The 21,021-nt window shown below is 40.2% G+C and overlaps 1 protein-coding gene across 2 annotated transcripts in view; it reads right to left on the bottom strand.

The window, feature by feature from the left end:
• The window catches only part of TTC26 (tetratricopeptide repeat domain 26), a 155,477-nt gene that overhangs the window by 78,657 nt on the left and 55,799 nt on the right, over positions 1-21,021 (bottom strand). The window contains exons 8-10 of one of the 2 annotated variants that reach the window (XM_033933397.1): positions 19,205-19,279; positions 12,029-12,131; positions 3,059-3,114 (exon numbers count right to left, since the gene is read on the bottom strand). In XM_033933397.1, the coding sequence (XP_033789288.1) occupies positions 3,059-3,114; positions 12,029-12,131; positions 19,205-19,279 (234 nt within the window). Of the gene's footprint in view, positions 1-3,058; positions 3,115-12,028; positions 12,132-18,942; positions 19,084-19,204; positions 19,280-21,021 lie in introns of those variants that run through there. The other variant, XM_033933396.1, reaches the window with a different exon arrangement.

The following is a 21,021-nucleotide window of genomic DNA, read 5'->3' on the forward strand; positions in this document are numbered from 1 at the left end:
CGTTCTGGACTCTACATCAGATTACAGCTTAACTGGTAAATCTCTGCCAAGTTTTCTGATGTACTTTGCAAATGAGAGACCCTCTGGTAGAGATCTACGCCTTGGTAGATGAGATGGGTCTGATGGTATTCCATAGGACTCTGGTGCAGATAGTTTAGGTTCCAAGTTAGTATCTGTAGTATGAAGAGAGAAGTCAGTGTCCACTCCTTCAGTGTCTTAATGTTCAGGAGTCAGTGAAGAGTGTTGTTTCCTGGAATGGGAAGTGCGATGAATGGAAGAGTGTCTAGAATGACTCCTTCATTGACATCGGTACCAGTCTGAGGAGGATGATGAGGTAGAACAATGTTGAGAGTGAGAATGTCTAGACCTAAGTTTCAACTTACGTCGAGGAGAAACTGTACCATGTCGGTGTTAAGGTGAAAGGGAACTGGTACCTCTTGATGTTCCCTTGCTTTTAGTCGGAGCATTAGTATCGGGCGTCGATGTCAGTCGATGCTTCGATGCAGAACTGGATTTGGTACCTTTGGGCCTTTGTGCGCTATGCTCAGACTGGGCTGGTACTGAGGGCATGAGGTTTAGCAGTGGTGCCGCATGCTACCATAAAAGGTCCCTCATCTCCTTCAGGAAAGTCTCCTATAGCTGTTCTCAGACCATTGGCACTGATACCATTGGCTCAACAGCCAGTACCATCGGTGTTGCAGGGCAATGAGGGATGGGTGACTTCGATGAGGATGCACGCCCTGTAGGAGATCGGTGGCATTGGCACTCGGCATGCATTGAGGTACTCGATGCCAAAGATGCCTGCGATGCTAATAAATGAAAGGATTCTTAGTCGGTCTACCCGATGCAGGAACGACGTCCGACATCGACGGAAAGGAGGATGCTGGTACCTTTTTCGGTACCGATGGCATTGATGTATCTCCAGAAGCCATAGTCAGTACAATTAGCTTCTCTTGTTGAAGTTGTCGAACCTTGAGGGAGTGTTTCTGAAGGGTAGAACAACTAATACAAATATCCACATGGTGGTTCAGACCCAGACACTGAACACACCAGTTATGGGGATCAGTGATTGAGATTAGCCGTTGGCTTTGACATGGATGGAAAAATTTGCTGCAAAGTCAAAGGATTTAATCTTTGACTGAATACGGAGGAGGCTCAAAGGCTGTGAGGAAAAAAAGAAAAAAACGAGAAAAAAAAATTATATATAAACACACAGTGAGGAGCAAAAGTTTGTGAACGCCACTATTCTGTGCAAATTTCAGTACAAGAAACACTCAGAGATACAAACAAATAATCCAATAAACATTTTTTTTAATGAAGTACATGCACAAAAATACTGCAGCTGTTGACTAGTCCAAAATGAATACAAATAAGCAAAGTTTCTGGTTGTTAAAGCCTTTCTTCAGAATTTTGAGTGTCATTCTTTGTTGTTGAGCACAGCTTGGAAACAGGCAGGCATCAAATGGCATAGCTGCTGGCAGTATTCCGGTGTGATCTGAGTTGTCCACACCTGTTTTATTTTGTTCTCCAGATCTTCTAGTGATGTTGGATGCATGTCAACCACAGCTCTCTTCATTATCACTCATGCATTCTCGATTGGATTGAGAAAATTTCCATGCCAAGGAGCCAGTAAATGATATCCACATGATGCTATCCATTCTTTAGCTGTTTTAATTGAATGACATGGTGCTCCAACATGCTGAAAATGATTGGTACCATGCATGGACATGAATACTGGTAACGTGTCTTTCAGAATCTGCAGGTAAACTGGTCCCATCATGGTCGTGTTTCTAGGCATCATCCAGATTCCAGTTCGTCCATGTGCTGAAATTGCACCCCAAACCTTTCAAGATTTTATTAAAATTTGATTTAATGGCTTATCTAATTTCTAAGCAAGTTTATAATATAAAAAATGAGAGCATGAACATAATAAAATATGCCATTAACAATACCATTAACACTTACAAAAAGAAAACAATTACAAAGAAACATCAACTAATACTTGGCATCACTTTTCCACACTGCTTTACTGTAGGCACCACATATTTTGCATTGTACCTTTGTTTTGCAGGTCTCCAAACCTTCCAGTGTAATTCTTAAACTGAGTGAGGTTGGCTTCATCATTAAACATCACTTTCTCCCAATCTGCTGACTTCCAGCTTCTGTATTTGTTGCAAAACTGAAGATGATCAGCAATGTTCTTGGCAGACAAAGAAGGTCTTTTTGATGGATGACATGACTTCAGACCACCTTCAAACAATCTGCGACGAACTGTCCATCTGCTTAGGTTTTGAAGGTGAGATGGTAAGCAAGAACGGAGTCAGGTGGCATTGATACGAGGAGATAACTTCGCAGTCATTATAATTTTCTGATCATCACAGATAGTTGATGCATGAGGATGACCACTCTTGCCTGGAACCAAAGGATCCAGTATTTTTCAAACATTCAAGTGTAGCATGTACCAATCCAAAGTGAAATTTTCAATGAAGATGCAATTCTGCGATATAAAAGACCTTCATTTCGTAAAGCAGTAACTTGTGCCCACCGGGCTCCATGGATGACTTCACCCGCATGTGAGAATATGCTGATTACTTGTCCAAGGATAATATCCAAAATTGTGTATGATATACAATACAATAAACAGCATCATTTCTCCCTACTCTGTTTAATTAAAAGTATGCATCCTAGGGGGAAAGTAGTCAGAGACTAGTTAAAGGAGAAAACCCACATATGGATTGCATAACTAACATATAGTAACATAGTAAATGATGGCAGATCAAAATGGCCTATCCAGTCTGCTCAGAGGTGGTTAAGAGTTGTTTCATGCAGGTTACCCATGAATGCCTTTGCTTAGATTTGATTATCACAAGTCACTTTACATGTACTTCAGTTCTGTTCCTATACAGGAGCTAAAATATGTGATTATTCCGTAACCTGACTCCAAGCAATGGCCACATTTTTTTTAAGCTTGCAGTCTCACAGGTCTGCCACTTAGATAGGGAATTTATTATCGTTATAATGAAATCACACAGAACCTACAACAGATATCCTTTCATACCTGTGGTGTGGAGGGTTCCAGGTCTTTAATGAGGTTATAAGCTTCTTGGATATCATCTAAAACACAAGGAAACAGTATTCAACCAGTGAACTGTGAATAAAAGTATAAAACAGGAAAAAATATCTTATTCAGAAGCTGAAATGTTGAAGGCAATTATCAAATGAAAAGATTAGGTGTCTTATCTCTGCTAATCTTCCTTCTTGTAAATCTCCTCTGGAGGCTGAACTCGTGGGATCTTGTATCCTCTTTAACCTCAGCTGAAGGGCTAATAAAAGTTGTTCCCTCCCCTCTAGGCTATCTGCCTGGTAGCTTCCTGTCATTCTCAGTTTGTCGAAAAGCCAGTAATATCTAGTGCAAACAGGAAACAGAAAAAGAGAAGAGTGTGCGGGAACTCCCGTTACCAGTCAATTCTGCTCATGAGTACATCAAACACAAAGAACCACAGCCAAAAAAGGCTACTTTTATTTATTTATTTGAGCATGTACAAATTGAAAAACAGATAAATCCACCTAACGTAGACACAACCTGAAATTCAGATGGGGCTCCACCAAGGAACCTCGTCAACTCTTGAACCCAACCTAAGGGAACATGTATTGAATTCTTAGTGAGGCTGGTCAAATACAGTAATCCAGCTTACGAGTAACTGAAGAAGCGATCTGCAAATCGGACAAAACAGATGGGCGGGAGTTCAGCCTCCAGAGGAGATTTACAAGAAGGAAGATTAGCAGAAGTAAGAAACCTAATCTTTCATTCTTGTACAATCCATCTGGAGGCTGAACTCGTGGGACATATCAAAGCAGTCCCAATTCTCAGGGGGGGCCCAATGAGCTCGCCACCAGAACGGAAGCACTAAAGGCCCTATCACCCCTAGCTGCCACATCAAGCCAGTAAAACCCGGCAAAGGGAAGAATCAAAGCCCACATGGCCACCCTACAAATCTCCTCAGGCGAAACCGCCAGAGACTCTGCCATGGATGAAGTCAAGTCTCTGGCAGAGCGAGCCTTCAACCCAAGGGGAGGCTTCTTCCCCGCTGAAACATAGGCAGCGGAAATGGCCACACGTATCCAACGAGAGATGGTAGCCTTAGAAGCAGGTCGATCCCGATGCGCGGGGCTCGCTAGAACAAAGAGATGATCCAACAGATGAAAAGCATTAGTGGCCTCCAGGTATCTCAAAAGGAAAAGCTGCTCATTCAGAGACCGTAAAACACGGTCCTTAGACTTGGAACCCATAGGAACAAAGGCTGGCAGCCAAACTTCCTGGTTGACAAGGAAAGAGGAAATCACTTTTGGAAGAAAAGAAGACACAGTCCTCAAAATCACTGCCAACACAGTGATGTAAAGAAAACGATCTCTGCATGACAGAGCCTGAAGTGCCGACACTCTCCGCACTGAAGTGACCGCCACAAGAAAAATGATCTTAATGGCAAGCTCTTTCAGAGAAATGCCATACAGGGGTTCATAGGGCGGGTGAGTCAGCGAGCATAGGACCAAATTCAGGTTCCATGTCAGACACGTCGGTCGTAAGGGTGCAGATTTTGCCCTAAAACTGCCCAGGAAAAACGCGGGGAACCGCAAAAAATGGTGATTTTATGGTTTTATAGGTGGGAGGAGGGGGACCAGGGCATGCAGGGAAACCACCCAAAACCCCGATTTCAGCACCCCCCAAAATCACCAAACTCTGTGATTTACAGACACCACAGAGACATGTGCTGCAATGAAAGTCTATGGCAGCCTGCAATACACAGTACAAGCAAGGAGATCAGTACCTCAGGAGCTGATCAAACTGGATTTTTCAGGTCTTCTGACAGCCTCACCTTCCCTGTCACCACAGATCACGGCCACCAGGACTCCTCAGGGAAATTAGGGAAGACATGCAGTCTGGTTCCGATCCCGGCGTACCTCCACGGAACCACAGCAGCCTAAGCTCTACCCCTTTGCAGATGAACCAGGGAAGAGATGGCGCCCGATCCCAGAGACCCAATCCAATCTGCAGGCTGTCCAGATGTCTTACTGCAGTTTAAGCTTATAGAGCTTCAGAAGCAGACAAAATTTAAAATGTCTGCGATCTCCCACCCAAAGATCATTCCCACAGAGTTGATCCGCAGCACTTGGGCAAACCCGCAAAACAAATCAAATAAAGACTAAGAATTGAAAACAAATCACAAGCAGAAGAAACTGATTTCACCCATGCAGTGAGGCTGCAGGAACAAACTGAGCATGACAGGAAGCTACCAGGCAGATAGCCTAGAGGGGAGGGAAGTTTTATTAGCCCTGCAGCCGAGGCTAAAGAGGATACAAGATCCCACGAGTTCAGCCTCGAGGGATTGTATAAGAATGTGTGTTTCAAGACAAAACTCCACAGTACATTTTACCTATGACTTTACCCCAATTTCAAGGTGAAAGTACATGCATACTTTTGCTTTGAATGAAAGATTAGGTTCTCACCTTTGCTAATCTTTTTTCTTGTAAATCCACACTTTATTCTGGGACAAGTGGATTAATTCTGTCTACCCACCAGGACTTTGTAGGAAGTCTCAAATTCCAGAGACTTGGGGCTAGATTCACCAACAATAGCGATTCAATCGCTGTTGGCCGATTCCAACAGCAATTGATTCACTATTAAGTTTGCATGCAAATGATTTGCACGGAGATGCAAATCATTTGCATGCAAATCCACTGACTTAATCACATGCACAGAGCCCTAACAGTAGTGACAGGGAAAGCAGCCTCCTGTCACTGCTGTCAGGGCTTCTGCCAGGTTTGTTTGGGTTTTTTTCATTTTTTTAATGGCCCACAAAATATCTGTCCCATAAAAATAAAATCCCCCACTGCCGGCCCTCCCAAACAACTGACCCACGACAAACGCATGCACGCCCCTCGACAAACACGGTGACCCACAAATGGAAGGAGGGATGCCCACTCCCTCCTGCCCTGGATGCTTCTTCCCCCCTGAACTTAAATATGGCAGGAGAGATGCCCACTCCCTCCTGCCAGTGGAGGCCACCCTCCATGGGCTCCCCCTCCTCCCTGATACCTTTAGTCTGGAGCAGGAGTGCTCAGTCAATCCCTCCTATTCCTCTGCTGGCCACCGTCTACAATGCAGGCCTTAGGCCCCTCCCTGGTGCATCATCTGATGCATAGGGAGGTGCCTAAGACCCTGATTGGCTCAGATGCCTCAAACCCCTCCCCTTGGGTGGGGTCTTATGCATCTGAGTCAATCAGGGACTCTCTTACGCTCCCTCTGTAGCCCAGATACAAGGGAAAGGAGCTAAGACTGAAGAAGATTTTGGCTTTCACTAGGGTGCAGAAAGGAAGCTCCTGGAAGGGTGGGAGGAAGATAATCTCTAACTGGTGGTTAGGATTGAAGCAGGGGAGGGCTTTTAGGCTTCAGCTTCATAAAAGTGCTCCTCCCCAGGAGGCAGGCAGACAGGGAGGGCTGATGATGCCTGCAACTAAAGGAATGAGGAACATGCACACAGGATGTAACCCCTTAGGTGGTAGATAGAACCCAAAAATAACATGTTCCACGTGCTTATTCCCTGCGAAGCTAAAATGAACCAAAAGTAAGGTATAGAATGATTGTTTGTAGAGAAACCTCTGGACTAGTGGCTTGCACAGGGAAAAGTAGGGTTTGGCAAGGTAGGACTTTATGTGAGGTATTGAAGTCCTCATTTTTCAGACCTAAGTGGAATTAGGAGGAAGTTTAATGCTTTGGGATTAAACAAAGTACTGCTAAAGCATGAAGAACCAAGTTAAATGCTGAGAAAGAGATTCAGTTTGATAGTTTTAACTGGTGCTTTCTTTTGAGTTTAGCTGAGATGGAGTGACAGTTCTATCCAGTGAGTAGAGGCTGATAAAAGAAAACACCTCCCTGTCTTGTTAGGACAATAGTGGTGAAAGCTTGTGAGAAAGGGCAGCAAGATAATTTGCATAAGCTAATGCTCTGATAAGACTGACTGTTAATTATTTTCTCTTTGTGTGAGAGGAAGAATTGGGAAATACAAAAGCAGCCCATGTGAAGCTAAGCCTCCAAGCATCAGTAGTTAGCATCTAAGGGGAGAAGAAGTACTGTTGGGATTCTTACCCTGACTTAACAGAGTCCAAGAAGGAGAATTACTGGTGGTAATTCTACATCTGAAAAAAGCCTTTCTGAGGCATCACTTAGAGACAAGGGCATTTACTACTGCTGGGCAGGACTGTTGTCTGAAGAGGGCAGCCTGTGAAGGCAATTTTCCCATCCAGACTAGCAAAAGTCTTTGAATCTCCACAAGAACATAAAAGTTGCCAAACTGTGAGACTGAAGGTCCATCAAGCCCAATATCCTGTTTCCAACAGTGGTCAACCCAGGTCACAATACCTGGCACAATCCCAAAGAGTAAAACAGATTTTATGCTGCTTATCCTAGGACTAAGCAGTGAATTTTCCCTAGATCATCTTCATAAAGGCTATGAGCAAAAACAGTGTTTTACCAGGTGTTTGATGGCAGAACAGCTACTATGAGGAATTGGATGAATATTCCATATCCAAACGGTGTAAGCCTGAAAGATTTCACTGTTAGCCCATAGTTCCCATTTGTAATACAATGGACAAGATGACAACTTTCACAATATCAAGAAGTACAACCACAGCAAACTTCAGTGGCCTCACCTAAAATGATGGAAGAAGGAGTGGAACAGCTGGGCAGTTCCATGAATGACTTTGAGAAATAAAGACAGTTTTAAAAGCAATCAGGTCTGAGACACTGACTGGAAGTCTAAATAGAAGAGAACTTGGAAATGATCATATCTTGCAGGTATAACAGAAGACCTAGAAAACTGCAGTGGAAAGTGCAATCATCAGTGAGCTCGCTGAATGTTTTAACCAGGGCTGTGGAGTCGGAGTCGGAGGAAATTTCGGGTACCTGGAGTCAGAGTCGGAGTCAGAAGTACAAAAAACTGAGGAGTCAGAGTCGGAGTCAGAACATTTATCTACCGACTCCATTTTTGAACTTGGCATACCAATCACGAGCGATTCTTTAAGCTATCGCACCCACTATATACACAGCACAAATGTTGCAAGCAGTTCTGCGGCCTTAGAACCTTGATTAAAAGCAAAAAGAAGGTGGTGTCAAAAATGCTCATTTCTCTCAACTTGACATTCCATTTTAACGATCTGAAAATTAACCAGTGCTGTGGAGTCGGAGTCGGAGTTGAAGGAAATTTCGGGTACCTGGAGTCGGAGTCTGAAGTACAAAAAACTGAGGAGTCGGAGTAGGAACATTTATCTACCAACTCCACAGCCCTGGTTTTAACTGTGAAAAGGTGATACAGAACATCACCAGTTTTCTACTTTCAGAGGAAGCAGAGTTGGTTGATTCAAATATTAAACTAAACTGAGCCCCTTGTGCCATGGGGCAAGTGAGAGCAAATCTACAAAAGAATACCTGCTACTTCAACTTTAAGGTAGAGGAAATGGTTTTAGCATGAGTGAGGGCAACTGGACACCTTGTCCAATACCCATATAATATTGACATATATTAGGATCTTGCTTAAATAATTTTGAAGTGATAAAATGAACTGAAACCTTTCACCCTACAATTATGAGAAGAAGGTATTAGATATAAATGGCAACATCTGTTTGCCCCAGTGTTTTAGCATGATGGGAAATTACACCATAACAATGGAGGAAGCACAGAAGGCAATGGCGAAGACATCAGCTTCAGAAACTCCAATGCTTACTGGGAAGACAGTGCCTCCCATTAAAGGAGAGTCAGAGCCTCTGGTTCAAGTGGTCATCTTATTTTGTGACAGGAGCAAGAAGCAACTTCAAGATTCCAATCAAAGCTAAAAATGGAAAGATTTGCTAATTTAAGAACAGGAGTACTGGGAAGAGCATTTCAGGGAAACGTTGAATCAACTAAATCCAGCTGAAACTTAATTATTATGTTTTCACTCCCAATGAGGAATTAAGAGTAAAGCAAGAGAAAATTATGGAAGAAGTTGATATGGCAATAAAAGTAACAAGACTTCCAGACCAGATTCCAGTGGTATTTGAATAGTAAAACTAACAAGACCATTGAACTTAAGTTGTTATGAATGAAGAATGTGTCCCAGAAGAATGGATGTGAGGGCTGATTATCAAGTTACCAAAGAAAGGCAACATCATGGAGTGTGGCATTATACCATCTGTCAAAATCTGGCAAATTCTTCTGTGCTGTGTAGCTTAAGCAGCTGCAACATATAGTTGATGTCATCCTGTGAGAAGAGGAAGCAGGGTTTTGAGGTGGGTAATTGTGCACTAAGCAAACGTTTACACTGTGTATCATCACTGAACAAAGCCTCAGGTTTCAAAAGCTACTGTCAATAAATTTCATCACTTCAAAAAGGTATTTGATAGCAAAAACAAGGAATCAATCTGGAATACTACAAGAATATGTGGTATTTCCCAATGGGACATCAACATATTCAATAACATGTTTTTGAACTTTAGTCGTTCTCTAAATAAGAGACATTGTCACGACATTTCTTCAATATTGTCACTGTTGTGCAACAAGGATGTGTACTCTAGCCACTTTTGTTTCCTCTGGCTATAGACTTAATGATGTGTAATATACCAAACAGGCAAACTATTTTTATTCAGTGCAACAGTGAGAACTGGCTTATTAAGTAGGACTTTCCTATGGCATCATCAAAGTCCAAATCATTAAGCCTGGTCTGTCTTCTTTATGTTTTGTGTATTTGTCTACGAGTAAACGGTATGTAAGAGGGATAGATTCATAGATATGTTTGGAGAACCTTTATAAAATATAAATCTTTTAAGACATTTCACATAGCTGCCCTTTTTTTTCCCAATTTTTTATTATTTTCAATACTTACAATAAGTGTCACAGTAAATACAAACATTTTATATCCAAATTCCACACTTAATAGTCTTATAATATCCATTTCAGAATTATATCCCCCTCCCCCTAAACAATCACTATATCTATACATAAATATCTATAATTACCCCTTATCAGTTATTCAAAATTCCCAACCCCACCTCCCCCCACCCAGATGTGCATATTTAAAAGGGAAAAACACTATTTAAACATTACAATATTTTGCTAATGGCTCCCAAATCTCCTGAAACTTCTTAAAATTTCCTTTCTGAATGGCCAATGTCCTTTCCATTTTGTACATATGACAGTGAATTCCACCAAAAACTATAATTAAGCCTTTTACAATTCTTTCAATTGTTTGTAATTTGTTGTATGGCAACTCCTGTCATAATTAATAAAAGCATGTTGTTTTTAGATAATATTTGGCTTTTAGCCCTCATGACCATGCCAAATAATACCATATCATAAGACAATGCCACTGGATTTTCCAATAGATAGTTAATTTGGCCCCATATTGAATTCCAAAATGACAAAATAAAAGGACAATAGAACAATAAATGATCTAAAGTCCCTGCTTCGAGATGACAATGCCAACATCTATTCGACTTAGAGCTATCTAACTTTTGTAAACGAACTGGGGTCCAGAATGCTCTATGTAGCAGAAAAACCCATGTTTGTTTCATAGATGCCGACATTGTACATCTCACCCTCCAAAACCAAATTCTTGACCATTGAGATGCAGAAATTTGGTGCTTGATCTCAATATTCCAAATATTCCTAAGACCAGATTTTGGTTTTTTATTTGCAAATTCAGCTAAGAATTTATACCATTGTGCGGCCTGGTGTCCCAAGAATCCACCTGAAAACATATGAATTCTAAGCTATACTGACTATTTAAATTTTTCCATTCAGGGAACCCTGCCTGAATGGCCTGCTTCAGTTGCAACCATCTAAGTCCAAGTTTATGTTGCAACTGTGAAAATTCAAGCAGTTTACCATTCCTGCTATAATCCAATGCTTCCAGGTGACTTTAAAACCGCCAATTTGAATCTTGGAGTTTAGCCATATAGTTTGATTTGTAGATTTATGTATTGGGATAGGTGTTAAATTGTCAACATATCGTAAGGTTTTCCATGTATCCATTAAAATTCTGTTTTCTTTATATACTCCAGGCATCTTGATACTGAGAACCTGACATAATCGCAGAGGAAACATGAGTCGCCATTCCAACCACAACCAATCTGGTATATTTTCAATGAGCTCTGGGAGGACCCAATACTTACCCTAATGATTTCATAATTTTACTAGGTTTTTTATCCATCACTGTATCCATCACAGCGTTAAAATCCCCAGCCACCACTAAATTAGAAGCGGCCAGTGGTAGTATTAACTGTTGCAGAGTTTTAAAGAATTCACTTTGTTTCGAATTAGGGGCATATACATTAAATAGCGCCAACATAGTATTTCCCAAGCTCATTTCCACATATACCCATCTTCCTAGAGGATCTGAATCCACCATTTTAAAATTAGCTGAACATTTTTTATTCACCAATATAGCTACTCCTGCCTTTTTCCCTACTGCTGGGGCAAAAAAAACAACAATGCTAAACCCAACCCCCTTCCAGTTTCTTAGCTTCTGTGGCCGTCAAGTGAGTTTCTTGAATATAGTATACATCTGCATTTTGTTGTTTCAGAAAGGAAAGTATTTTTTTTATTGGATGATTTAAGCCATTTACAATTAACAAAAATATTTTCAGCTCCATTTTGATTTTGTACTAAAAAGGGACTGTAGGAGATACCAGAAACCAACAAATGCCTCAATTAATTAATCATTCCCCTGTATCACAATGCCTCCCAATAAAACAATAAGTTTATTTTCCCCTTGCACATCCAAATCCATATTTAACAAAAATAGCTGCCCTTTTAAAAATTACTCCTTTATAAAATTACACCTTTACTGTACCATCACTGGCAAAGCAAAATAGTCATGATTTGCTTTGGAAAGATATATTTTATTGTACCCAAGATGAAAAAGTCCCTTATTCAGTAGGAATTCATGATAGTGTAAATAGTAGGAAGAAAAGGTGGGGGGATAAAAAACTTCCTTACCTTGTCGAAGGTAGTATATCACAAGATTCAGTCTGGCTTCTGGTATAACATCAACCAAGGGAGGCAAAACCTGCAAAGCACCCTCTCCTCCTCGGAACACCACCTGTATAGGATGCACATGCATCTCATTTCATATATCTATCAATATCATCCTTCAAGGTCCTTATAACATTTTAAACCAAATATGTAGTGCACATTAATATAATTACAAAATCCAGTGCTATGAATTCCAATTCATTAAGTTTATGATATATTTGCTTCTGAGGAAGAAACTACATCACTCTTTATTTAAAATTAGCTAGAACAAAGCTTTCTTCTAACAAGCAATTTTCAATAATGATTGAGGATAAGTTTAAAAGCATTTCCATATGTAAAACAGTGCTTTACCTATGATAGACCGCCCAACTAATATTCAGGTAGTTATAAACATAGGGCTCCTTTTACGAAGGTGCACTAGCGTTTTTAGCGCAAGCACCGGATTAGCGCTTGCTAGCCGAAAAATTACTGCCTGCTCAAGAGGAGGCGGTAGCGGCTAGCGCATTAGGCCCTTCGTAAAAGGAGCCCATAGAGTCTGTACAGGTGGACCTTTATTCTAACTGAGTTGAGGTATTCTCTGGGAATGGGGATGTGTTTGTATTTAGGGGCATCTTTTTGAAAATTCAAGCCTGCTACTGGCAGCTGGTGAGGCCATTCGGCCTGTGGCTCATAAAGTGTGTGTGTAATCATACCAAAAACATTACAAATTACACACGACCTGATACTAACACCATATACCAATTAAGATTTAACTTGGATTGCAATAGCACTTGTTTTGTATATATCATTATTTGTCCATGTGGCCTGGTGTATGTAGTGAAAACTAACATAACTGTTCCCTGAAATTTAATATTTTCTCATAGATGCTACTCTCTCTACCCATCTTTATACTATCAATAACTCTCCACTTTAAGTGTGACACCTGATGGCCTTTATCAGACTAGTGCTGCACCAAAGGAGCCTGCACTTCCCCAACTATATGCAATTTATGTACGTTTAACTTAATTTTAATGAGGCGACTAGTACGTCCGACATACACTAACCTACATGGGCATTCAATGACTTATATTACCTGACTGCTATTACAGGTGGTCTGACAAGCGCTCACCACTCTCCTTCTTGTCTGTGGATCTTTCCATTCAGCTCCCTCTAAAGTAGCCTCACACCACTGACACCCGCCACACTTTCCATGTCTATATTGTTCCTGCTCTCCCTTTTCTTTCATTTCCCCAAACATTAGATGGTTCAAATACTCCCCAATAGTCTTCTGCCTGGAATACACTAACAGGGGAACAACTGACTATATGCCAGTGTTTCCTCGTTATCTACACAAACTGCTTAACCTCCCTAGAAAATAAGAGAACACATGTCAGGGTATCTGTTGTAAATGGAATCGAAACCCTCAATAGTAAATCCCTATTTGTAAAGCGTGCCCTCAAATATGCTTGGCATAGATCTAGTCTAGGATAACCTTTCACTTCAGAACTCTTTAAAATAACTGCCTCTTTAAACTAACAGTGGAACAGATTCTTTGCAACCAAAGAAACTAATTAACTGGAAGTTTAAATTAAAGCATATAGGGGTGGAAACTAGAGAAATGCAAAAAGGTGTTATGTGATACAGGCTTGCGATAAATTGTAATCGACAGTCCTTCTGTTGTTTTAACTATTTTCAACTTCAAAAACCCAATATTTCTGGAGTCATAGGACATCTTGAACAACAAACAGGGATCCATGGTATTTAACCAACTCCCAAACTGCTGCAATTCAGCAGATAGCCTAGCTTGTTTTAAGAAAGGTTTGGGCAAGTTCCTGGAAGAAAAGTCCATAGTCTATTATTGAGAAAGACATGGGAGAAGCCACTGCTTGCCCTGTATCGGTAGCATGGAATATTGCTACTCCTTGGGTTTTGGCTAGGTACTAGTGACCTGGATTGGCCATAGTGAGAATGGGCTACTGGGCTTGATGGACCATTGGTCTGACCCAGTAAGGCTATTCTTATGTTCTGAACCCTCCCAGTTGAAAAACACATCATCAAAAATCATTTCCATAATCTTAGGTGTTGAAAAAAATAGGAAGGAATATAAAAATTTGTCCTCAAATCTAGTCACAAGCAATGTGGTAACTGACGGGGCAAGAATGGCTCGCATTGTCACCCCACCTAATTTTTCTTTATGACCCATTCAGCTAAAGTTCTCAAAAACAAGCTAGATATTCTTTGTGGCTCATCCCTATAATTAAGTAATTCCTCTATTATCTCCAGGGCATCATCCTGTGGAATCCTTGTATACAAGGAAACAACATCTAAAGTTACTACCAAAGTTCCATGTAAAGCGCCCTCTTGTAGGATCCTTAACATGTGGGTAGAATCTTTTAGATATGATATAACTTTTTTGCTTCCTCACATAAGAAGGCATCTATAAATTTAGACAGTTTCCAGTAGTGAATTCCTGGTACTTTCGGGTGTTTTTCCCATAGGAACTGGAACTCTTTTGTGGTTAATATGCCCAACTTATGATGCTTCATAAGAAAGTCCAGAATATCTGTTTTAAGTGCTTGAGTCGGATCCTCAATCAACTGTTGGTATGCAATTATGTCTCCGTTTCTGCCTCATATGTCTTCCTATCCATCACCACCATAGCACCCCCTTTATTTGCTTTTATTACGATGACTTCCTTTTGATAAGCCAGCTCTCCAGGCATCCGATTGGGCTCTTGTAATATTCCACAACTTGGTCCTTCTTCCCCCTTCCAATACCTCAAAATCCCGCAGTACCACATCTCTAAAAGTTGCCATTATAGGATTAACTTGACCTGGGGGAACCCATCATGACACCGGCTTGACTACTGAGTTATCCACTATCAAAGATTGTCCAAAAAGTAAATTTGCAATTGTGCAACTTCCACAGAAATTTGAAAAACTTATACGTAGTCAAAATAAGTCCAAAGGAGCTGAAAGCACAAAGCCCAATCCTAATTCCAGGACCTTGTGCTGCCCACTGTCAAAGCAAAAGATGATATGTTGATCACTAGGGATTCATCATTATCCAGGTCTGAGCACTCACCCCCATGAGCTGCTTCCCTCAAAACCTCTGGGTCATCTTGGCTCGACCAAGTACAGGCTCTCACTGCTAGTATCTTCCCCCACTATTCTGTCCGTAGTGACATCACTCGAATCTTCACTTGTGTCATCTGTGTCCCCAGGTGAACTCCCAAATGTCACTTTCTTTTTCTGTGGTTGGTATATATTCATATTCTGTTTTGCCCAAGTGTATACTTTATTCTGTTGATAGTCACGCTCATCCCTCTTCAATTTTTTTTTATCTTAACCTGTTTAATTGCGTCTCTAAAGTCCACCATTGCTTTCTTAAGATCAGCATGCTTTTGATCAAAGAGGTCTACCACAACCCGTAACTTAAAATCCTGTAGTCTTCACCATCAAATCCCTGCCACACCGGTCCACTTCTCCAGAAATTTTTTAACATTACTTATAGTCTTTGGCTCTTTCAAAATACGTAACCCCCATGGTATCATTGCTTTTTTCAAATATGGCACCATTGTGCTTGAATGGAGCTCCACTCTTATTAACCACTTTTGCAAGCTTACAAATCCATCCAAGACAGGTGAGCTGGTGTAATCTCCTCCTCATCTACTTTGAGCACTGAGTGACACTGCTGAAGCCGTTCTAAAAGATGAATAATTAATTGGAAAAGTAAAAGGTGCTCTTGGGAAGATTGGTGTTGAAGCAAAATTATCTACTGGCATATATATAGCAGATCAAAAATTATGAATTGTAAAAGCCCTTTCAATATTAAAATGGTCAAAATAAAAGCGTTAATAAGTCGATTCATATTGGATACACTTTTGCCGTACCTAATAAACATTTCATTATGTTTAGGAAATTGTAAAACTTACTCATAATAAAACACCGAAGCACTCGGATCAGCTTCTACCATGCAGAATGAAAAAATATACTGCAGGAAAGCAATGCTAAAAAAAGAACGCTGGAGTATGTGCAAGAAATGTCATGTCATTGACCCCCCAAGTGATATAGACACTTTAGATCATTAGCCCTACTTAAAAATTTTTTTTTTTTTAATAATTCTTTATTCATTATCAAATTAAACAAGTGCACAAAAAATATATTACAACAAATTATTCCAGAATAGCACTTTGATATCTGCCATATAAACTTCTAGTAAAACCCCCCTACCACCCACCCTTCATCATATTTTCAATAAAAATATACACATATTATATATCATAGTATAACATATTATTTAACATTATTTCCAACTTCCTCCCCCCTTTAGTGTGCTAAAAAAGAAAACAAAATAGAGAAGAGAAGAAGTGATGACTATTTACTATAATATTTTGCCAATTTAGTATATGTCCTTCTTTGTACTGCTATTGCTCGTTCCATTTTAAATATATGGCATAATGTATTCCACCAAAATGTATAACTAAGGTTTCTGTGATTTTTCCAATTGTTGGTTATGTGTTGGATGGCAACCCCTGTCATAACTAATAAAAGCTTGTTGTTCTCTGATGATATTTGACTCTTTTTCCTCATCATCATTCCAAATAGCACTGTATCATAAGAGAGTGCCACATGATTTTCCAATAATATATTTACTTGAGACCATATTGAATTCCAAAATATCTTAATATAGGGACAAAAATAAAGTAGATGATCTAATGTCCCAGGTTCCAGATTACAGTGCCAGCATCTATTGGACTTAGAACTATCTAATTTTTGTAAACGAACAGGGGTCCAAAACACTCTATGTAACAAAAATAACCAAGTTTGTCTCATAGATGCTAACACTGTACATCTCATTCTCCAAGACCAAATTTGTGGCCATTGAGATGCAGAAATTTGGTGCTTGATCTCAATGCTCCAAATGTCTCTCAGACCATTCTTTGGTTTTTTATTCAAGTATCCAGATAATAATTTATACCACAGTGTGGCTTGATGTCCTAGGAAGTCTGCTTGGAAGCATAGGAACTCCATACTATACTGATTGTTCAAAGTCTTCCATTCAGGGAACCCTACCTGAATGGCCTGCTTCAGCTGCAACCATTTAAAACTTTGTGTTTTACTAAGACCAAATCTATGTTGCAATTGTGAAAATTCAAGCAGTTTACCATCTGAAATAACATCCTTTAGAGTTCGAATGCCTGCAATAATCCAGTTCTTCCAAAGGACTTGGGTTCCACCTATTTTAATCTTGGAGTTTATCCATAAAGATTGATTAGTTGACTTATTAATTGGGATAGGTGTTAATTTGCTGATATATCTCAACGTTTTCCAGGTATCCATTAACATTTTATTTTCCCTATATCTCCTAGGCATGTTAATGCTTGGAACATGAACTAAATTCAAAGGAAACAAAAGGCGCCGTTCCAAGTATAACCAATCTGGTGCATTATCTATGAGTTCTGGGAGGATCCAATACATACCCTGACGTAAAATATAGGTTTGATGGTACCTATAAAAATTTGGAAAATTTACCCCTCCCTCCTCAATTGATTTTTGCAAGGATACTAAAGCAATTCTATTCTTTAAAAAATTTTTAAAAACATATCTCCCACACATACCTGTTTAACATTAAAAAAATAAAACAATATTTAAATCCTTCATACAGAAGAAATTTTAACTGGCAGCCCTATACTGTGATCTAGTGCAGTGTTTTTCAACCTTTTTACACCTATGAACTGGCAGAAATAAAATAATTATTCTGTGGACCGGCATTGGTCCGTGGACCGGTAGTTGAAGAACACTGGGCTAAGTCGTGGGCCAGACCCCGCCCATCTCTACTCAATCTCCACCCCAGACCCCACCCCCATAATAGTACTAATTGCACCTTGCACGTCCCGTGTCTCATCTGGAAGCCTTCCGTCTGACGTTGTAACGTCAGAGAAAAGGCTTCCGGTTCAGGTGCAGGATGCCTGTAGGAGCCACTGTCCGTGGCTTTGTGCACTGAATCAGTTAGGAAGAGGGAGCTGGCTCGAAGATAATGCCGCATCGATGGCACCGTGGACCGGCGGTTGAAGAACACTGTTTTGGGCCTGATGCACATGCTGGCCCTGTGGACCGGCAGGAAATTTCTGTGGACCAGCACTGGTCCATGGACCGGTGGTTGAAGAACACTGATCTAGTGGACATAAAAAACAGCAATTGGTGTATATGACGCAAGAGTGCTCAAAAAATAAAACAAAATAATCAAGAGCAGAGAAAGGGATCTCAAACACCTCAAAAGTGATAATGAAAATTTAAACAAGGGCCAGCTAAGGCACAAACAAATGATATATCAACACATAAAAGAGTGATATATGTTCCATATTGAGTCCATTATGTATCACAGTGCTCATATCAAATTCTGAGTTCATAGGCTCATGAGCTCCTGTGAAAAGAGGGAATAACGACTTTGAGATATTTATTTGGCAGTCCTATATTTTAATCTGGCATGTAGCAAACATAATAAACAACGATGATATCTGAATTTAACTTAAAAGTGTTTCAAAAATAATCAGGAGTAAAAAATGGAGGCACAATAAATAATGATGTTAAAAGTTGTGAAGTATTTTGAACAATGCCCAACCTAGACACAAACAAAAAAGTATGTAAGTGCATAACAAAATGATATATGTATTATAAAAAAGGAGGTAAATCAAGTTCCATATTGAGTTCATTGAGTGTCACAGTTCTCATTTCAAAAATAAACCGTTGTTTCACACAAAGGAGAGAACAGTCAACGTCTCCTCCTCTCCATCTAGGTTTAAGTTTATATATCACAAAAACAAATATTTGTAAAGTAATCATGACAAAAAAAAAAAAAAAAATTCACAAGTCAGCACCACCTTAAGTATTGTGGGCTCTGCAGAAAAAAATGGAACCAAGGTAGTTCCATATGGTGGCACCAAGACAGTGCATAGCTCTAGAAAGTCTTGCAAGCTTTGTTTACTTATGTCCGATGGATGGCATCACCACTTTTCAGGGTTGTGTATCCTGCTTGTCCTTGGAAAAACAGAAGGGGACGGATAAAGGGAATGGAAGACAAAGAGCAAAAACTGGCAGTATGACACTAAGCCAAGAAGACAATGTGCCAATAATGAAAACTTCAAGGTTTATAACTCACAAGATTATGTCTGATGAGTTCCTTTGCAAACTCAAAAGAGGAGGATGCATTGTCCATTAAACTCTTTAACTCTGCCTACATGAAAAAAGAAAGAAAAAAAGACAATTAGGCATAGAAGATGGATAAAAATCAAACTCTTAATTATGCCCAAGAGGTACTACTTACAAATAACATTTTAGAAAATGCTTCTGGATGAAAAGTTTGGAACTGAACTAAGAAGTTTCAGGCATCATATCTTGTTACAGTTGTTTGTGGTATATGTGAAATAAGTTGCTGGTCTCAGTTCCAATTTTAGTACCCAGGTTTTGCAACACTAAACCACCATCACAAGGATGTGAGCACAGGGTCTGAACTCCCTTTTCATACTTAAAAATGAATTTTCTATATCAGGGTTGAGGCAGTAGGCACTAAGGGTTGAGGCAGTAAGCAGTTTAAACCTGTCATAAATACATTTGGGTGGCAGTTAAATAAATAACCTTCCCTTTGCTCTGACTTATTGTTTAAAATTTTCAAAAGCTCATCCTATTTAGAGGTCTAAAGTGGAAGTGGCTATGTAAGGTGCAGTTGCTTATCTGCTATAGAATGACACGGAGATGGGTACCACGGTTAACCGTGGAGTGGGGATGGAAAAGAGCCCACGGGAACAGAGTACATGGGGATGGGGCAGGCTGTGTCCCTGTGTCATTCTCTAAAAGCTTGAGACTAGCCTTAAACAGGTTGTTCTAACTAGATGGAACAGCATTTTAAAAATGCTAACCTAACATACCTCAGACAACTGGCAACTGAATTCAATGATTAAAAAAAAAACTGTAGAAAAATGCTTTTGAATGTAAATTAACTACTGTTAAATGACATCATTTGTGTCTTATCTGTCTTTGATGTGGCAACAAAAGTCTTGTCTGCTGATCAGATTCCTACCACCTGTAACATCCTTCCATTGATTGCCTAGTTACTCAAGCATCTTACTGTTATTGCAACAGATTCATCCACTGTTGCTGGCATCAAGGAGCATTTCGAACATTTAATAAGCACTTATTTTCCTGTTCATTCACTACATCATATTGGTTCTCTTCTAAATCCATGTCTGAAAAACAATCTAATTACCTTTGTGACAAATCTAGCTCTCCTGCTAGCTTTGTCTCAGGGTTAGATAGGAAGAGCAGTAAACCCCTATGCAGGAGAGCTGACCAGGTTGGCCCTGCCGATTATGAAAGCGCTGCCTTTCCTTGTACCGACATTGAGCCAGACACTGACTGCCAGGGAGAGTTCAGTCCAGTTGCAGGTTATTCTCCCAAGCCTGCTATTAGATCTCAAAGGAACTCAGGAGCTAGAAAACTACAGTTCCCAGAAGGCCAGAGTCATAGCAAGAAGCTGTCACATAGGCAGTCACAGTTGCAGAGAGAGCTTTCTCCCTTCTCCCTCTTCAGAGCAGGGAGGAGCGAATTGGAGGCTGTTAAAACAAGGCAACTGAGACCCAGAGAGGGGGAGAAGCAGAGGAGCTGGGAGCGTTTTCAAGAAAGGCAGCATGACTTCCCTCACCAACTGAATTCTGATGAGCCAGGGGAAGAGTGTGAGATGGTGGACCTTTCAGAAGAGTCTGAAACCATCATTGAGAAGCAGTTTGGAAGCTGTGAACCGATGGATATTGGTTTTTCCAGTGAGCCTAGTGAGAGGCTAGAAGTCATGGACACAAGCTGAAAAGGTGGGGAGTGTTTGATATTTTTCCTTACCTGTTGTTTTTGGTGAAAGCTTGAGACTGTGTTATTTTTTTTGTGTGCAACAGAAATGTCTCACTTTTGAGAGCTATGTGGTGAAGA

The sequence above is a fragment of the Geotrypetes seraphini genome, chromosome 2, assembly GCF_902459505.1.
Source record: "Geotrypetes seraphini chromosome 2, aGeoSer1.1, whole genome shotgun sequence".
Lineage (NCBI taxonomy): Eukaryota > Metazoa > Chordata > Amphibia > Gymnophiona > Dermophiidae > Geotrypetes > Geotrypetes seraphini.